Here is a 16,570-nt window from a genome sequence, read left to right as displayed (position 1 = left end):
GACCTGTAACTTAGCCTATCAGTGTGAACTTCTTGTCTCAGTGGAGAAATGGCAAAATGTGGAACATTCCACACATGCAATAACATCTCCATGGAAACAAGCAGTGGCAGGTCCTTGACATGTAAAGTTTTTACAGTCAGTCAAATTACATTCTTGTTTTGGTTGTGATACATTTTTTAACCTATTTCTTTATTTATCTCTTTTTTTTGTAATAATTTCCGGTTCCTTTCCTCCACAACCAGTCATCTGTCTCCTGGACTTGAAAGACGCTATATCTGATTTTTTCTGTCTTTAAAATTTGAAAAAGCTAAACAAACAAACAAACAAACAAAAACAGAACGAGTTAATTTTAAACAATTTGCAGTGGTCCAAAGTTATTCTTTATAAACAGTTTTCACAAATTTCAGACACCAGGGTGGAATTTTACTGTCACAGTCATGCTGCCAACAACAGCTAGCATGCTAACAGTGCACTTCCTGATATAATATAATTAGATGAAGACAGAATAAAGAAGACTTCTACACACCTAATAGAGAAAAACAACATTACAAACAGCTACATAAAAATGAGGAGAGCCACTTTAATGCTCAGTTTTACATTGTGGTTTTATGTCAGATGCCCTTCCAGAGTCATATGACAATCTTGTGTGGGTTGCAGATATGGTGTTGGACCACCAGGAGGCGGCGCACGAGCTGGATGACACCGTGAGGGTGAAAGTTCGCGAGGCTCTGCTGAAGAGACACAAACATCAGAACGAGAAGAAGAAGAACCTGATCCCGATGGTGCGCTCCATCACTGAGGGAGCACGCAAGCAGTCTGAGCCACAGCTGCCAGGTACAAACACCACAGCACACTACGTCCTAAAACACGGCTGATTTACTATTCATACTGTGCAGTGACATCACACTGGGGGGGAGGGGGGTTCTACACGCAGCTCTATTGGTGGAATGTTCAGCAGTTAACATGGTGACACAATGCACACATTAGTGAAAGTGCATTTAGTGAAAAACAAAACAAATCAGTCATTCACAAAAACTCTCAGCATTGATCAGCTGTAATACATAAAATACAAAGATCCATTCCTCTTCCACAAATCTATCAAATTCTTCATCTTCAGTGTCTGAGTTTAACAGTTGGGTGATTTCGGCATCAAGCCCGGATCCCTCTCGTCATTATCCGAGTCAGACTTGTTGCTGTTACTTAGGGTCTGTTTACACGAGAACGCTTGTGGGTAAAAACGACTAAATATTTTATTGAAGTGCCTTTCATTTAGACAGTGACAGCGTTTTTGGGGTTTAAAAAAGAAAAAAACACTCCCTGAAACCACCCTCCAGAGCGGAAAAGTTGAATATGCACTGCTGTAGTCCAGGGGTGTCCAAACTTTTTTCATCAAGGGCCACATATCTGAACACAGACGAAGCAGAGGGTTGATCGAGGGCTGTAGACTGGTGCTCAGTACAGTGAATAATTGAAATATGAGCATGTTTAACACGTTAGAATGAGCCATCCGTCTTTATTCATACTAAGATTCTTAAAACCACATACTAAATATTACATATTAGATTTATTAAGGTAGAAAAAAAACTTGCAGTAAAAAGTTAATTTCTAACTGATGTAAGGTAATTTGGGCCAATTCACCTGGAAACCTGAGGGCCAAGAAAAATTTGTCTGAGGGCCACATTTGGACCACGGACCATAGTTTGGACAAGCCTCCTTAGTGTTTCTGTGTACACTGCTCAAGATGCAAAACTCTGGTCAGATTTGCTCAGGTCGTGTACTCGTTTACGTCACATACATACAGTACACAGAAACCTGGCATGCATACCCAGTCAAATTCCACACACTTTTGCATCACGCAGATTTCCTCCCGAAAACACTCGTCTAAACATGGAATAAAAAGTGAAGACTTAACACCACTTTTGCGTCTTCTGTTCAGACCGTCAACATATAAACGAAGCTTTAGTTGTTCAGTGATGATTCCGACTTTCGTGAAAGCTCGGACGACACTTGAGACTGATCCCTTAGCCTAGACGTCCAGGAGTCATTGGCAGTGACTTACCTGGTGTTGCCTCCCTGTCTTGGTGAATGCGTATTAACTCGAAGCTTGTGACTACGGTCGTCGTAATGCTCCGACAATCCATCAAGCTTCATTCAAGTTCATAGCTGACCACAGTTGTGCTAAAACGTTTTGACAGATTTTTGATTGTCGTGTACCACAAAAAATCGGTTCGAGGTCAGTAAACACAACCAGAATTAATAGATAAGGTGCACCGGATTATAAGGCGCACTGATGATTTTTGAGAAAATTGAAGGATTTTAAGTATGAAGAATACAGTACCTATCCCTGACCTTATTTTGGCATTTTAGTGCATATTTGTTAATGAGTCAGATGCAGGTTATTACGTGATGAGCTCAGCACTGGTGTCCACAGGCGGTACATGAGGAGCTCCTATCAGCCCGACCCTACCTGGCACCACCCGGGCACTGTAATGTCCCACCGTGTCTGGAGAAAAGGGAAACTGCATGATCAAATGTTTGATTGTTGCGGCTGTCAGTCATTGCTCCAGCAAACATCAGCTGCAAAATGTCAGTATTCAATACAAAAACATATTTATTACACTTACTCACTGATACCTGGATAAATATCGTCGCATACAGTTTTAGCCAGTCAGAGGTTGTTGCATGAGTAGATCTGTAACGATAACAGATTTTGTTGGACGATTAATTGACCAAGAATTTATTGCGATAAAGGATAATATTGATATTTTAAGACTAATTTCAACTATTATAATGACCATGGAATAAAAATATAAATAAATAAATAACATTTAACACAGGAACAGAAAAACAACAAAAAGCAACAGGCCTAAATCAAACAGACTTGTTAACACAGGACTAGTCTAATGTGTCTGGCTCACAGCAAGGACTTGTTAACATAAATGAACTTGAATAAACCATTGTTGAACCAAATACAACCAAAGCAATAAATAAAATGGATTATTAAGTCTCTGTAACAAAATTGCCTTTAAAAGTGATTTTAGTCACTGACTTACATTGGAATATTGTGTCTCTCTCTGTGGCTGCTGCTGTGGCCTCATCATTTTGGTCTTGAAGTGTTGGTATGAACCCGTGACACAGGATGTTATTTTGCTGTGAGGGAGCCTCTGTCCTGTCTGGTTTCTTGTCGGTGTCTTGTGGGATTTCAGTGGATTTTGGCCTCTCCTGGGGGCTAGGTTAGTTGTGTTGCTCGGGTTTGGGTTTATCGGCTGTTGGGGTTCGAGACATTTCTTCTTGTCGTTTGCGCTCGCTGCATTTGATGCATGTGGCTGTTGAGACGTATCCTGCTCAGTGCTACCAGTGCTGATTTGGCATCGTGACTTGTTTTGTCACACGGAGATGAACTGTTTTGGTTCTGACAGCGGTGCTTGTGTTGCGGCTTCATGTTCAGCCGCACAGACAGCGGCACTTTCTGCACTCAGGCTGAACGCGCATCCTCTGTGCTGATAAACACAGCGCACGTTAGTTCAAGCATCATTACACTTGTTAAACGAGAGGAGTCAGAGAGCGACAGAAGCTTCTAACATTCATCCTCTTTGAGAGCGAGAGAGAGTGAGGAAAACTAATAAGCTGCAAATAGAATTTATCGTGGCTGGAAAAGTTATGAAGCTCGTTAAAAGTTATCGTACGATGAATTGATTTATTGATTATCGTTACAGGACTATGTATGAGAACAATAAGGAAACATTTAGCTGCCATTTTCTGTTTTTCTGTTATGGTGCAACATGTCAAGAAGTGCTTCACTGTGTTTTTGAACTCCATACACTTTCACTAGAATCATTTGGATCATTTCAGCCCTGCATTTGCTGATCTCTACTGAACTAAAGGTAAAAATAGCTGTTTACTGAATACAACTAAATGACATCACAGGTGGGACTGAGCATTTTGAGCTTTAGAGATGCAGACAGACTCATAATACAGGATTACTCAAAATGTGTGAAAAAGAACACAACTCTGGGTTTGTTTTTGAGGAGGGAACAACATTCTAACATGACTTAAAGCTCACAAGAGTCTGTGTAATATCTGTGATCTTTAAGGTGTTCTGGTTGTGTTGTGTGTCCAGGCAGCACCAGCGCTCCTCCTCAGACCACAGCTCAGAGCACAGAGCACAAAAACGGCTCTGCTCCAGAATCCCAGCCTGATCTGAGTAAGGTAAGAGTCTAATGTCTGTTTTATTACACAGGGGATGTAATGTGTGTGAATGTTTACTTCTAGTCTAGTCAAAATATACAACAAACCACAAAGAAGATATGTGTTCATCATTATTAAATATAAAAACAAAACATAAAAACCTGTAACAGTATGGACCTTATGTATGGACATTTTAAATAAATCATGTCTCTATAGTCTATCTGTGTGCGGCGGGCAGCTCTAATACATATCTGATATGATCTCATGGGTCAAATATAATTATATCACTGGCCAAATTTGGGCCCCGGGCCTGAGTCTGACATGTCTGATTTAAACATTACATGAATCAAATGTGTCATTCTAGTTCATTTTAATGTCATGTGATTAATCCTAATCCAATATAAAGACATGAACATGCAGTAACATGCTCATTTCCATGGTGACGATACAGAAACACGGATTCAGAATGAGTTTCCACTTCACCACGACATGATGTCAGGACTTAGCAGTGCCCATGGGTTTCCTACATGACTTGCTGTTATAGTGCCTGTAGTTACATTAGGATCAGTATTTACATCAGTTAAGTGGCTGATGGTACAAAGTACAAAATACAGGAAGCAGGAAGGTGTGGTCATCCCATTGTATTAGTCTAAAGTATTAGCAGGATGGGGGCAGAGTGTCTAACACTTGCCAAGAAAGTTCTGGATTTAATTCTTAAGTCAGTCTGGGCTCTCCGGTTCCCCCATCAACCCAAAACATCTATAGGTACAATCCTCCAGCTAAGGTCCAGGAGTAGCTCAACATCTGGGGATGGGTCCTGGTGCACGCTCCTGTTTGAAAGTCAAATGCAGAGGACTAATTTCCCTGTGGGGCATTAAAGTGTACCTGAACCTTAACCTTAACCTGGAGGATTTGACCTGTTGCACATGTGTAGGTCCATGAGGACACAGCGGTGCACAGATGACCATGATTCTCTGAGGCAAAGTGAAGCCAAACACCAGTTTAGTCTCAGAAGGTTCACGTCTGGATGTGAGTCTCTGCTTTCTATTAGTGAAGGTTCAACAGTTTCTCTGGTTCAAAGAGCTGTGCACAATACCTGGAAGAGGAAAGTCAGGTTTGGTTTCATTTTTGCAAGAGGAAACTCAAATCTTTTGAACAAGGAAGTCTTTCAAAGTATTGTGGCCAGGCCCTTTTATGTGCTCAGATGAAGCTAATATTTCAGGATGCAGGAACTCACACAATTACTGTTACAAAATCAGCTGTTTGTGCTTTTCTTCAGATAAAGACCAAAGCACAGAGAGTTTAACAAGTCTACAGGAACAGATCTGTGTTGTTGTTTGATGCAGACTGATGCTCTATTATAATCAAACAGGTGCAAGTCCAAGTCACGGCTGAAACTCTCACTTCACAAAAAAATGTCAAAAAAAAAAAAACCCTGCACAAATCACAAAAACCCTCTTGGTTTTCCATAGTGATGCTGAAGAATAGTTCAGAGGATTTGGCTGTGTGCACAGTGGATCTTGGCCAGCTCACTGTTCGAGTCACTACGTCCAGACCAATGACGTCTGTGGAGTTTTTGCAGAGTCACACTAAAATGAATAAATATTTAGATGATTAAGATGATGAAGGGGACAGGGAGCTACAGGTAGATGCCAGTGAAAACATGTTAAATACTTTAAGTTTGTCTCAAAGTGTAAAATATTAAAAGAACAACATACACTGAAGTCTTGTAAGTACCTGGTTACTGGGTCCTGAACACTTGTTGTGTTTCTCTACGATCTTCCAGGTGGATCTGCACTTTATGAAGAAGATCCCAGAGGGTGCAGAGGCGTCTAACGTCCTAGTGGGGGAGCTGGACTTTCTGGAGCGTCCCATCGTGGCGTTTGTTCGTCTGTCTCCTGCTGTGCTGCTCACGGGGCTCACCGAGGTGCCCATCCCAACCAGGTACTACAACTACTAGTGTTTATTTAACCAAGTACTACTACTACAATCATTTACTAAACCAGGTACTACTACTAGGGCTGCCTAAAATAATCACAATCTAATCAAAATAATTTCAATGGACTTGATTAACAAATCTCAAAGGCAGCAATTTCTGAAGTATCATCATTTCATCCACATAAAATCTGCTGTCTTCTTCTGCATTAAACTCTGGAATTTAGTTTTATACAGACATGTTCTGAAATGTGATTCTTGTTTTTAAAATGTGTTTTTGATGATCAGATTTCTTTAATAATAATAATACAGGTTGTCAATATGTGTCAAATATTAGAGATAAACCATTACAGCGATGATATTTGGCCTTTTAGTGTGTGGGTGTATCAGCCTTAAATCCCCAGCACAGGCTGATATTTAACTTTAGACCTGCTCCTAAAAAAAACAAACATGCAAAGCTTCATTTTAGGAGATAACTGAACAAAATGTAACACACAATTCTCTGACAGGTTTGAGGTAAAAAGAGCGGTGGGTGAGTTTGTAGTGAATTTAAACGACTTTGAGCAAAAATTTACAGTATCAGCCCAAAAATATCAGCAGATAAAAAAAACAACATATCATATTTATTATACGTCCTAATGACCTCTTGCATAAAGCTGTGAATTTATATTTTATGCCTTATTTATCGATTTTAACTATTTATATATATTTTTATTTTAACTTGAACATTTACGTTTATATAATTATGTCTTATTTGACATCTGTCTCTTGCTCTTTTTTGCTACTTATTTAGAATGTTTTATTTCTAGGGTTGTAACGGTACAAAAATCACAGTTCAGTATGTACTTCAGTTTTAAGGTCATGGTTTGGTTCATTTTCGGTTCAGTTTGGGAACAAAATTCAAAACCATTTGCTTGTTGTTTATTTGTTTGTTTATTAAACCAACAATTTGTTTTAACATAATGGGAAAATAAAATAAATGCAAAGTGCAGCTTGGTAATACTAATAAGTTCAATAAAATATTCTCAAATAAGCAACAAATGTATGAAATATGATAAAAGATAAATTCCTTGTAAACAGTAAAAACTTTTCAAAGAGTAAAGTGCAGCACTAACAGTTCCAGCATCAACTTTTACTCAATCTTCAATTTTTTGGCCACAAAAAACAACTTTGTCCACAGTGTCTGCAGTAAGTGCAGATCTGCTGCACTGACACTGGGAGGGGGGAGGAGATTCTGTGCTGGTCAAAGGTGAAAGTGAGGACCGGGACGTGATGACCGTATTTTTGTGAGGATTCACAAGGTTCAGAGCAAGCCCCCAGGTTTTAAAATGGCCGACCATTCAAGTCAATGGGCCGAACTCAATGTCGCATGATCCCAGATTCGCCTTTAGCCCGGCGAGGTACTTCAGGCGGCTGTGGGCCGACCGAGCATGTGCAGTAGTGCTTTTTTCTCCTACAGGCACACGCAAATGCACGCGAAGGCACGCAGAGAGCAGGCTCGTGTATCACGTGATCACTTTGAGCAATCAGAGTGAGAGGAGCTAGAGCGAAGCAGAGCGGAGCCAGAGAGAACGATTATAAAGCATTTTTTAAGACAACTGAAAGATTTTGAGCTGAGAAAAAGTTTATGATCTAAAAATAGGTAAAAATCGCCACAAATCCGACATTTTTGAAAGTTGTAGGTGACCTGTCAGACAAACACGAGCAGTTTGTGATTACATTGCCTCTATGAGAAAAATCTTGTCTCAACCCATGGGATTTTTCCGCTGAAGTTCCAGTGAGTGACACTACGTCAACTGGAGGCAGCTACAAGCAGCAACACTGTATCCAGTTATTTTAATAGATCCATGTTTCAGAGGGACATAGTTAAGTTGGGAGGCTATTGTTGTGAAGGCGCCACCTGAACTATAAAGCGCTGCAGGAAACACTGTCACCCTAATCGTGGACCAGTTCCCTCATGAATATTAAAGAGCTGATCCTCTCTGTAGATGCACATGTAGTGGAGGAATGTAAACACACACAAATTGCACAAACTCACTTTTGGCACCAATAAATGAACCTTTACACATGTTGTTAATGTATTTTTAAAAAAAAGTTTCAGAAGAAGTGCTTCCTGGACCTCCAGAGGATAATACACATTAGATCCAAACTCAGTGGTGCTCTTTGGGAAGGGAAGTCATTAAAAAGATGCAAAAAAAAAATAAAAACAAAACCCCAAGGCACTCACTGGTTAAAATAAAATGCATTTATTAATTTGTATTATTTGTATTGTATTATATTGTGATGTGTGATGCTCCTGTGTCCAAATCATTTCCCTTGTGGATCAATCAAGTTTGTCTCAGTCTAATAAGAGTTCTCTGACAGGTTTGTGGTAAAAAGGCCTGTGGAGGAGTTTGTATTTGTATTTAAATGCCAAAATTTGCGCAAAATAGTTAATATTGGCCCAAAAATATCAGCAGAATTTATCGTTTGCTCTGGATTCTAAACACTGTGCTGCCCCAAAGTCCAAAAAGCTGATCACACATGACTGACGTCCCGCTCTTCCTCTCCGTCAGGTTTCTGTTCATCCTCCTGGGGCCTGATGGGAAAGCTCAGCAGTATCATGAAATCGGACGCTCCATGGCGACTATAATGACCGACGAGGTAAGACGCCACCGCCAACTACCCACAATGCACCGCTCTGAGCCTCTAATGAACATAATGAGTTTAGGAGATCCACTTTCACATCGTTCTCCCTACGTCTTTGTTTGCTTCTCCTCTGCCACCCTCCTCTCTCTCTCTCCCTTCTTTTTCTTCTACCCTTCTCTCTCCCTCCCGCCTTCTCTTATTTCCCTCTCTCCTTTTCTGTCTATTCTCCTCTTGCTCTCTCCTTCCTGTCTTCTAATTCTCTCTAAACCTTCTTCACACTGTTGCTCTTTCTGTTTTTCTCTCTTCGTGCTTCATCTCTCTCTTCCTTCTGTTTATTTCACTCTCCTCGCTCCCTTCCTTCTTCTTTTTCTCCTTTTTCTCACCTCTCCTTTCTTTTTCTCTCCACTCTCTCTTTCTCTTTCCTTTTGTCTCTCTTGACTCTCTCTTTCTCTCACTGATCTTCTGTCTCTTCTCCTCCTTTCTCTCTTGTCCTCCTCTCTTCTATTTCTCTCTCTTTTTCTCTGTCTCATTGCCCTCTCTCTTTTCTCTCACCCCATCCTCTCTCCCTCCCTTCTTCTTTTCTGTCCACATTTTCTCTCTCCTCTTCTCTCACTCTCTTCTTCTTTCTCCCTTTCTCTTCAACCTCTCCCGATCATATCTCACTCTATTCCTCCTTTTGCCCTCCTCTTTCTCTTTTGTCTTTTGCTCTCTCTCTCTCTTTCCCTCAACCTCTCTTTCTATCCCTTCTTCTTATTTCTGTCTCTCTCTCTCTCATGTTCTCCTCTTTTCTATTTCTCTCTCTTTTTCTCCATCTTTTTCGTTCTCTTGCCCTCGCTCTTTTCTCTCACCCATCCCTCTCTCTTCCTTCTTCTTTTCTTTCCTCTCTCTGTCCACATTTCTCTCTCCTCTTCTCTCCCTCCCTTCTTCTTCTTCTTTCTGTCTCTTTCTCTTCAACCTCTCCCAATGATCAAACATTTCTTCCCTTTGCCTCGCTCTTTCTCTTTTGTCTTTTGCTCTCTCTCTCTTTCCCTCTACCCCCTCTCTCCCTCTTTCTGTCCCTTCTTCTTATTTCTGTCTCTCTCTGTCTCTCCTCCTCTTCTCTCCCTCCCTTTCTCTTTCTCTCTCTGTCTTCAACTTAACTCTCTCTTTCCCTCCCCCCTCTCCCCGTCTTTCTGTCTCACCTCCCTCCCTTTTTATTTCTGTCTCTCTCTTGCCCTCTTTCCCTCCCTCCTCTCTTTCTTTCTCTTTCTGTCCCTCTGTCTGCACAGATCTTCCATGATGTGGCGTACAAAGCCAAAGACAGGAGCGACTTGTTGGCCGGCATAGACGAGTTTTTGGACCAGGTGACGGTGCTGCCCCCTGGAGAGTGGGACCCGTCCATACGCATCGAGCCGCCCAAGAACGTGCCCTCCCAGGTCTGGAGCACAAACAAACAAAAACAACACTCAAGTCCAAACAGTCTTCAGGTTCAGGCTCAGACACAAAGTTCATGGCGTTCACCCCCATCGAATGCAAACATACACAAAATGCCAATGGTTTGTGCTCCATTTGTGTGGCAAAAATTTTGGTTTGTGCTGCTTTAGTTTTGGAGATATTACCAATTCTTTTATAGGTCAAATTGGGGTCAGCAGCCTCCAGGAAGCTTCAAAATAGCAAAAAATGGAGTCAGTCGTTTGTGCTTCGTTTGTGCTGCAAATAGTTTTGTTTTTGCAATTGTGGTTCTTAAACGGATAGTTCGGATTTTTTGACATAAATCTGTATGGCATCCAAGTGAGCAGTGTCGTGCATCCACACTGACTTACCCTCGTCAGCGTCCGGTGAGCCGAGATACTGGCCGTTTTCGGTGCTGACGAAAGTAGTCTGGCGAGTTGGCTGGGGACAGTAAAATAAAGCGTTTTCTTCTCAAAACAATCTGTGTTCAAAAGAGTGATACAACTGCATCACAAAACCATCTCCCACAAAAAAGTCAGACCTCATAATCGCTTGGCACTATTTTTTTCGTATCACTGGGCGCGGCTGCCACCTGGCAGCCGCGCCTGGTTCACTTTGTTTACTGCTCGGAATGTTAGCAACATGTCTGATTACGACACCGACAATAAACACATTGCCTTTACCACAAAGTCGAGGGGAGATCTTTATGAACCCGAATATACTGATGCCGAATTTCGCCAGATGGAGTTAGAACAGGCAGAGAGAGAAGAGAGACAGAGAAGTGGTACAAGTTGAAGCTGGAGCCGTGAGAGACCGAGTGAGCGACAATCACCATCACGTCATTTATAAACTTGCGAACATAGAGCCTATACTGTGACTGAAGCATGGACGACTAATAGAAACATGGAATCATTCACACGTCCACGTAGCTGCTACCAATAGTGTACGCGACATTTACAATAGTAATAACAGTCGACTTATAAAGTTACGTTTTGTAGAAGCTTCGCTGGTGATATGACACTGAGTGATTTACTGCACACAGCTTTACAGCTGATTCTTGAGCCTGTTCTCTTGTAAACATAGCAGCACTTCTTCGTTCTAACCTGGTTTGGTTTACACATTGAAGCCAAAGGCAAGAAGCCAAAGTTTCCTCAGCGCAAAGTCCGTGACAGGAAACTGGTGAAATGTGTGTGGAGATTCAGCCAGATTTTTTTTGTTACAGAAAATCAAGAGTTCCAACCATTTTTTAGATATATTCTTATGTATCTTATACAAGCTTATACACTTATCACTCTAGCTCTCATGTTAGCTCTCTCGCGTCACGGCGGTCTGCGCATGTAAACACTACCGAACACCTGGCCGCAGCGCGCAGTGATACGAACGGAAAGAAAACAGTGCCAAGCGATTATGAGGTCTGACTTTTTAGGCGATGATGGTTTTGTGATGCAAATGTATCACTCTTTTGAACACATATTGTTTTGAGAAGAAAAACGCTTTATTATACAGTCCCCAGCCAACGGCCAGTATCTTGGTTCACCTGGACGCTATTGTGGGTAAGTCAGTGTGGATGCACGACACTGCTCATGGGGATGACACACAGATTTATGTCAAAAAATCCGAACTATCCCTTTAAGATATTAGCAGGTTTATTTTCATCCCATGTCGTCATCCAGCCGGTTTCACTTTGTGGAAACTGTCCGACCTCACAGTGTTAGGATTCGTTCGCTCGACTGTAGGCGGGTACTTTTTTTATTTAACCACTCGCTGCTGTTTGGTCGTGACGTATGTAATGCTCCAAATCCTGTAGGAAGAAGGACAATAACGTCTTTCCCCTTGATAAAATTCACCAAACATTCTCTTTGTTCCGACTGCCGCTAAAAACATTCTTACCCACTCCACAAAACACCCGAAACAAATCTATTATTACACCAGACTGTCCATGTGAATGTCTGTGTTGATAGAATAATTTTAGAAGTAAAACCAACCTTGTATTTGAAGGATTTATGTCTGAACAGTAGCAGTGAGTCCTTGGCAGCGGTGGACTGATATATAAGAAAATAGTCCCTCAACATGTGACGATTCATGTGATGCAAGGTTAGTTTTATTTAGTTTAGTTTGGAAAGAGACAAGTCTTCATTTGTGCTGCTCTGGTGGGAGGGGCCACGTACAGAGACGCTGGAGACGCTGCTGTGATAAACACCACAGAAAATGACCAATATTTTAATAGAAAATATAATTAAAATATTTTAGTAGAAAATCAGCCGAGGGCCAGATTAAAGGTCTTGGAGGGCCGTATCTGGCCCCCGGGCCATATGTTTGACACCCCTGAAGGGCCCATATCAGGCAAAACTGATGCTGAATGTTAGAGTGTAGAAAAATCACTCCTGGATTTGTATTTACTTAATTCAAGCTTGTTTTATATAAATCTTGTTTTTTATTCATTTTGTTTTATTCATCTTGTACAAGGTTGTCTTTTTTTGAGCTCAAAGAAATCACTGCCTTTCACTCTTACTGTTTGACATCTGGAGAAAGTGAGTGTGGAGCCTTTAAGATGAAACCAAAACATCAAACTAATTAATTATAATACAAGAAAATCATTGCCAAAAATCTCTGGAAATAATGTATGACTGAATGCTTTTGTCCCCATGTTAAAAGCCACACTCTTGCCCACTACAGTGAGTATGTGTGACGTGTAACAGTGAAACGTGTGATGAATAAAACACGTGTGGGTCAAATGTGTTTCAGGAGAAGAGGAAGATGCCCTCAGTGTCTAACGGGACAGTGTGTCCAGTGGAGGAGGAGCATGGAGAGCACCACGGACCAGAGCTGCAGAGGACAGGGAGGTAAACACTGTATATCACATCAGATCTGTTTTACAAGTAGTCTATAGAAGAGAGATGAAGAGGCCGGAGACAGTGTGGAGGTCTGATGCACTTACTTCAGATCACAATGACCAGAGGGACTTGAACATCCAACACACAGCATCATCTTATTCTATTATCCCCCAACAACATCGTAAAAGGCTCTCCAGAGACTCACTGCACTGTACTTTATCTATTCACTCCAGACTCTGCCACAGCCGCCCTGGGGCACACTCACAGACATGTGGCTGCCACTCCAGACCACCACCAGTCACTCATGCACACCACACTCACAAATAACAAGTGTGTGTCTTGCCCAAGGACACAATGGAAGCACATGGTTTGAGAGGTTTGAACAGCAGAGAAGAATCAAACCACAGAGCTTTTTCTGCTCCATTATAGTTCAAAGTTCTTTTTTCGTATGCTACGTATTGGTCATGACCAGTGTTGGGGAGTAACAGATTACAAGTACTGGAGTTATGTATTCAGAGTACAAATTATGAGTAACTGTATTTGGTTACAGTTACTGTTTCAATGAGTGGTAACTGGATTACAATTACTTTGTTAAAATAAATAGATTACACGGTGGTATTTTCCTGTTTTCACATTTTGGGCTATTCCTTTTTTTTTTTTTTTTCCCTTCGGTAATTCCACTCATTGCCGAACACTAAACCAGGACTAAACCAGGTCTAAAACCAGGTCTAAACCCAGGTCTAAACCCAGGTCTAAACCAGGTCTAAAACAGGATTTAACAGGACTAAATCCTGCTGCGTGGACGTGTCTCCTCCTCTTCTATCAATAATATTTTTAATATGTTTAAGTAAAGTCTGGACTTTTCATTATCTTTTATCAGACAAAACATCTTATGTGAAGATCCTCATCTTTGCTTCTCTACAGCAAATCAAGTAATCCAGTATTCAGATTACGTTACTCACTTTAAATAAATTAATGGATTACGTTACAAACTACATTTTGGGGTCTGTAATCTGTAATCTGTAGGGAAATATGTTTTAAAAGTAACCTTCCCAACACTGGTGATGACAATAGAAAGTTAATCAATATGGCACTGAACTGGAGACAAGTCAGTGAGGGCACTAGTTCAAATTACGGGTCATATCTGTGGAGAGGAAAACCTATTCACTGTGAGAAAGCATGTTTTACAAGTTTTCAGTAATAACACATATGTACCACGCTGTACCTTTGAGCTGCTCCAGGTGCATCTGATGAAATGTAACATTCTAATAAAAACTAAACTGCCTTGTTCTTGTGTGTCAGGCTGTTTGGACGTCTGGATAATAAAAATACAAAGTCAAAGTGCCCTGTTCTTCTCCGTGTCTCATGTCGTTTGGAGGTCTTAATAATAATAATAATGATAATAAAAGTCAAAGTGCCCTGTTGTGGTCTGTGTTTCAGGCTGTTCGGAGGCCTCATCCTGGACATTAAGAGGAAGGCTCCGTTTTACCTGAGTGACTTCAGAGATGGTCTGAGTTTGCAGTGTGTGGCCTCCTTCCTGTTCCTGTACTGTGCCTGTATGTCTCCTGTCATCACGTTTGGAGGGCTGCTGGGAGAGGCCACCGAGGGACGCATCGTAAGACAAACACACACTATCACACTTTTATTAGTAACTTAGTGACATGGTCGTTCATGCATGTAGAGTGTACAGCCTTTGGACCTGCGAGGCCTTTACTGAGCTGTGTTTTATACAATAGTACAAGTATTTATGAACAAAACTGCACTATAGACAGTGTTGGGAAGGTTACTTTTAAAATGTATTCCCCGACAGATTACAGATTCCATACCCCAAAATGTAGTTTGGAATGGAATCCATTAAATTATTTAAGGTGAGTAATGTAATCTGAATACTTTGGATTACTTGATTTGCTGTAGAGGAGCAAAGACTAGGATCTTCACATAAGATGTTTTGTCTGTTAAAAGAAAATAAAAAAGCCCAGTCTTTAGTTAAACATATTAAAATATTATTGATAGAAGAGGAGCAGACACGGTCCATGCAGCATGGTTTAGTCCTGTTAAATCCTGTTTTAGACCTGGTTTAGTCCTGCTTTAAACCTGGTTTTAGTCCTGGTTTAGTCCTGGTTTAGACCTGGTTTAGACCTGGTTTAGACCTGGTTTAGTGTCCGGCAATGAGTGGAATTACTGAAAAAAAAGAAAAAAAAAGGGATATAGCCCGAAATGTGAAAACAGGAAAATAAAGCCGTGTAATCTATTTATTTCAACAAAGTAACTGTAATCCAATTACCACTTACTTAAACAGTAACTGTAACTGAATACAGTTACTCATAATTTGTACTCTGAATACTTTAGATTACTTGATTTGCTGTAGAGGAGCATAGACGAGGAAATCTTCAAATAAGATGTTTTGTCTGTTAAAAGAAAATAAAAAGCCCAGACTTTACTGAACCGTATTAAAAATATTATTGATAGAAGAAGAGACACATCCACACAGCATGATTTAGTCCTGTTAAATCCTGTTTTAGTCCTGTTTTAGTCCTGGTTTAGACCTGGTTTAGTCCCAGTTTAGACCTGGTTTAGACCTGGTTTAGACCTGGTTTAGTCCTAGTTTAGACCTGGTTTAGTCCTGGTTTAGACCTGGTTTAGACCTGGTTTAGTCTTGGTTTAGACCTGGTTTAGTCCTGGTTTTAGACCTGGTTTAGACCTGGTTTAGTCCTGGTTTAGACCTGGTTTAGTCTTGGTTTAGACCTGGTTTAGTCCTGTTTTTAGACCTGGTTTAGACCTAGTTTAGACCAGAGTAACTATAATCTAATTACCACTCATTAAAACAGTAACTGTAACTGAATACAGTTACTCATAATTTGTACTCTGATTACGTAACTCCGGTACATGTAATCTGTTACTCCCCAACACTGCCTATAAATACATCAGTGCATTACACATACTGTATCAGTACTTGCACTTAAGACACTTAGACATTCACCTGGCCTCCCACAGATCAAACTCTCCTATAATAGAAACGTCTTCTCCTCAAAACCAACCTACTATACACTAAAGACTAGAACTGAAACAAGCCCAAGAGAATTGCCCGAAATCCAGTTTACCATAACTGTACGAACTCAGGTTTAGCTCATTGGGCTTTTCCAGACGAGGCTCAGGTTCACTGGAGCTGCATGTGTTCACTAACTGTGTTCCACAAAGATACAGTATGTCCTGACTGAAAAGGGAGTGTGACAAAAACTTTCAAAACTATTCCATCTCTCTGTGTGTCTGACCCAAACTGCACTTACAAGACTACACCTGCAAGGGGAGTTCATACAAAAACAACCATTTAACTACAACTAACAATGAATTCATGTAAAAGGCTGACTGAATTCATGATTCACTTCCAGATCCTCAGTTAACTCCCTCTGTATCTTCTCCTCTCTGTTGTTCCATTTAAATCCTAAGAAATTTAAAATGATTGTTGACTAATACTCATTTTTTTATTGACGGATTAAATGACTGAATGATCAAATACCTACAGCCACAGAGAGAGTCCACATAAAGTTCACGCA

General features: G+C 40.8%; 1 protein-coding gene across 1 annotated transcript in view; it reads left to right on the top strand.

The window, feature by feature from the left end:
* slc4a8 (solute carrier family 4 member 8) overlaps window positions 1–16,570 on the top strand; it is a 65,227-nt gene that overhangs the window by 21,039 nt on the left and 27,618 nt on the right. Inside the window, exons 4-10 of the mRNA XM_055160318.1 lie at window positions 658–834; window positions 4,121–4,209; window positions 5,975–6,132; window positions 8,679–8,766; window positions 10,020–10,166; window positions 12,928–13,025; window positions 14,457–14,631. Of these exons, the coding sequence (XP_055016293.1) occupies window positions 658–834; window positions 4,121–4,209; window positions 5,975–6,132; window positions 8,679–8,766; window positions 10,020–10,166; window positions 12,928–13,025; window positions 14,457–14,631 (932 nt within the window). The remainder of the gene's footprint in view (window positions 1–657; window positions 835–4,120; window positions 4,210–5,974; window positions 6,133–8,678; window positions 8,767–10,019; window positions 10,167–12,927; window positions 13,026–14,456; window positions 14,632–16,570) is intronic.

The sequence above is a fragment of the Boleophthalmus pectinirostris genome, unplaced genomic scaffold (assembly GCF_026225935.1).
Source record: "Boleophthalmus pectinirostris isolate CB_2022bp ecotype Guang Dong unplaced genomic scaffold, ASM2622593v1 HiC_scaffold_3, whole genome shotgun sequence".
NCBI lineage: Eukaryota > Metazoa > Chordata > Actinopteri > Gobiiformes > Gobiidae > Boleophthalmus > Boleophthalmus pectinirostris.
This window is presented reverse-complemented; position numbering and strand designations above follow the sequence as displayed.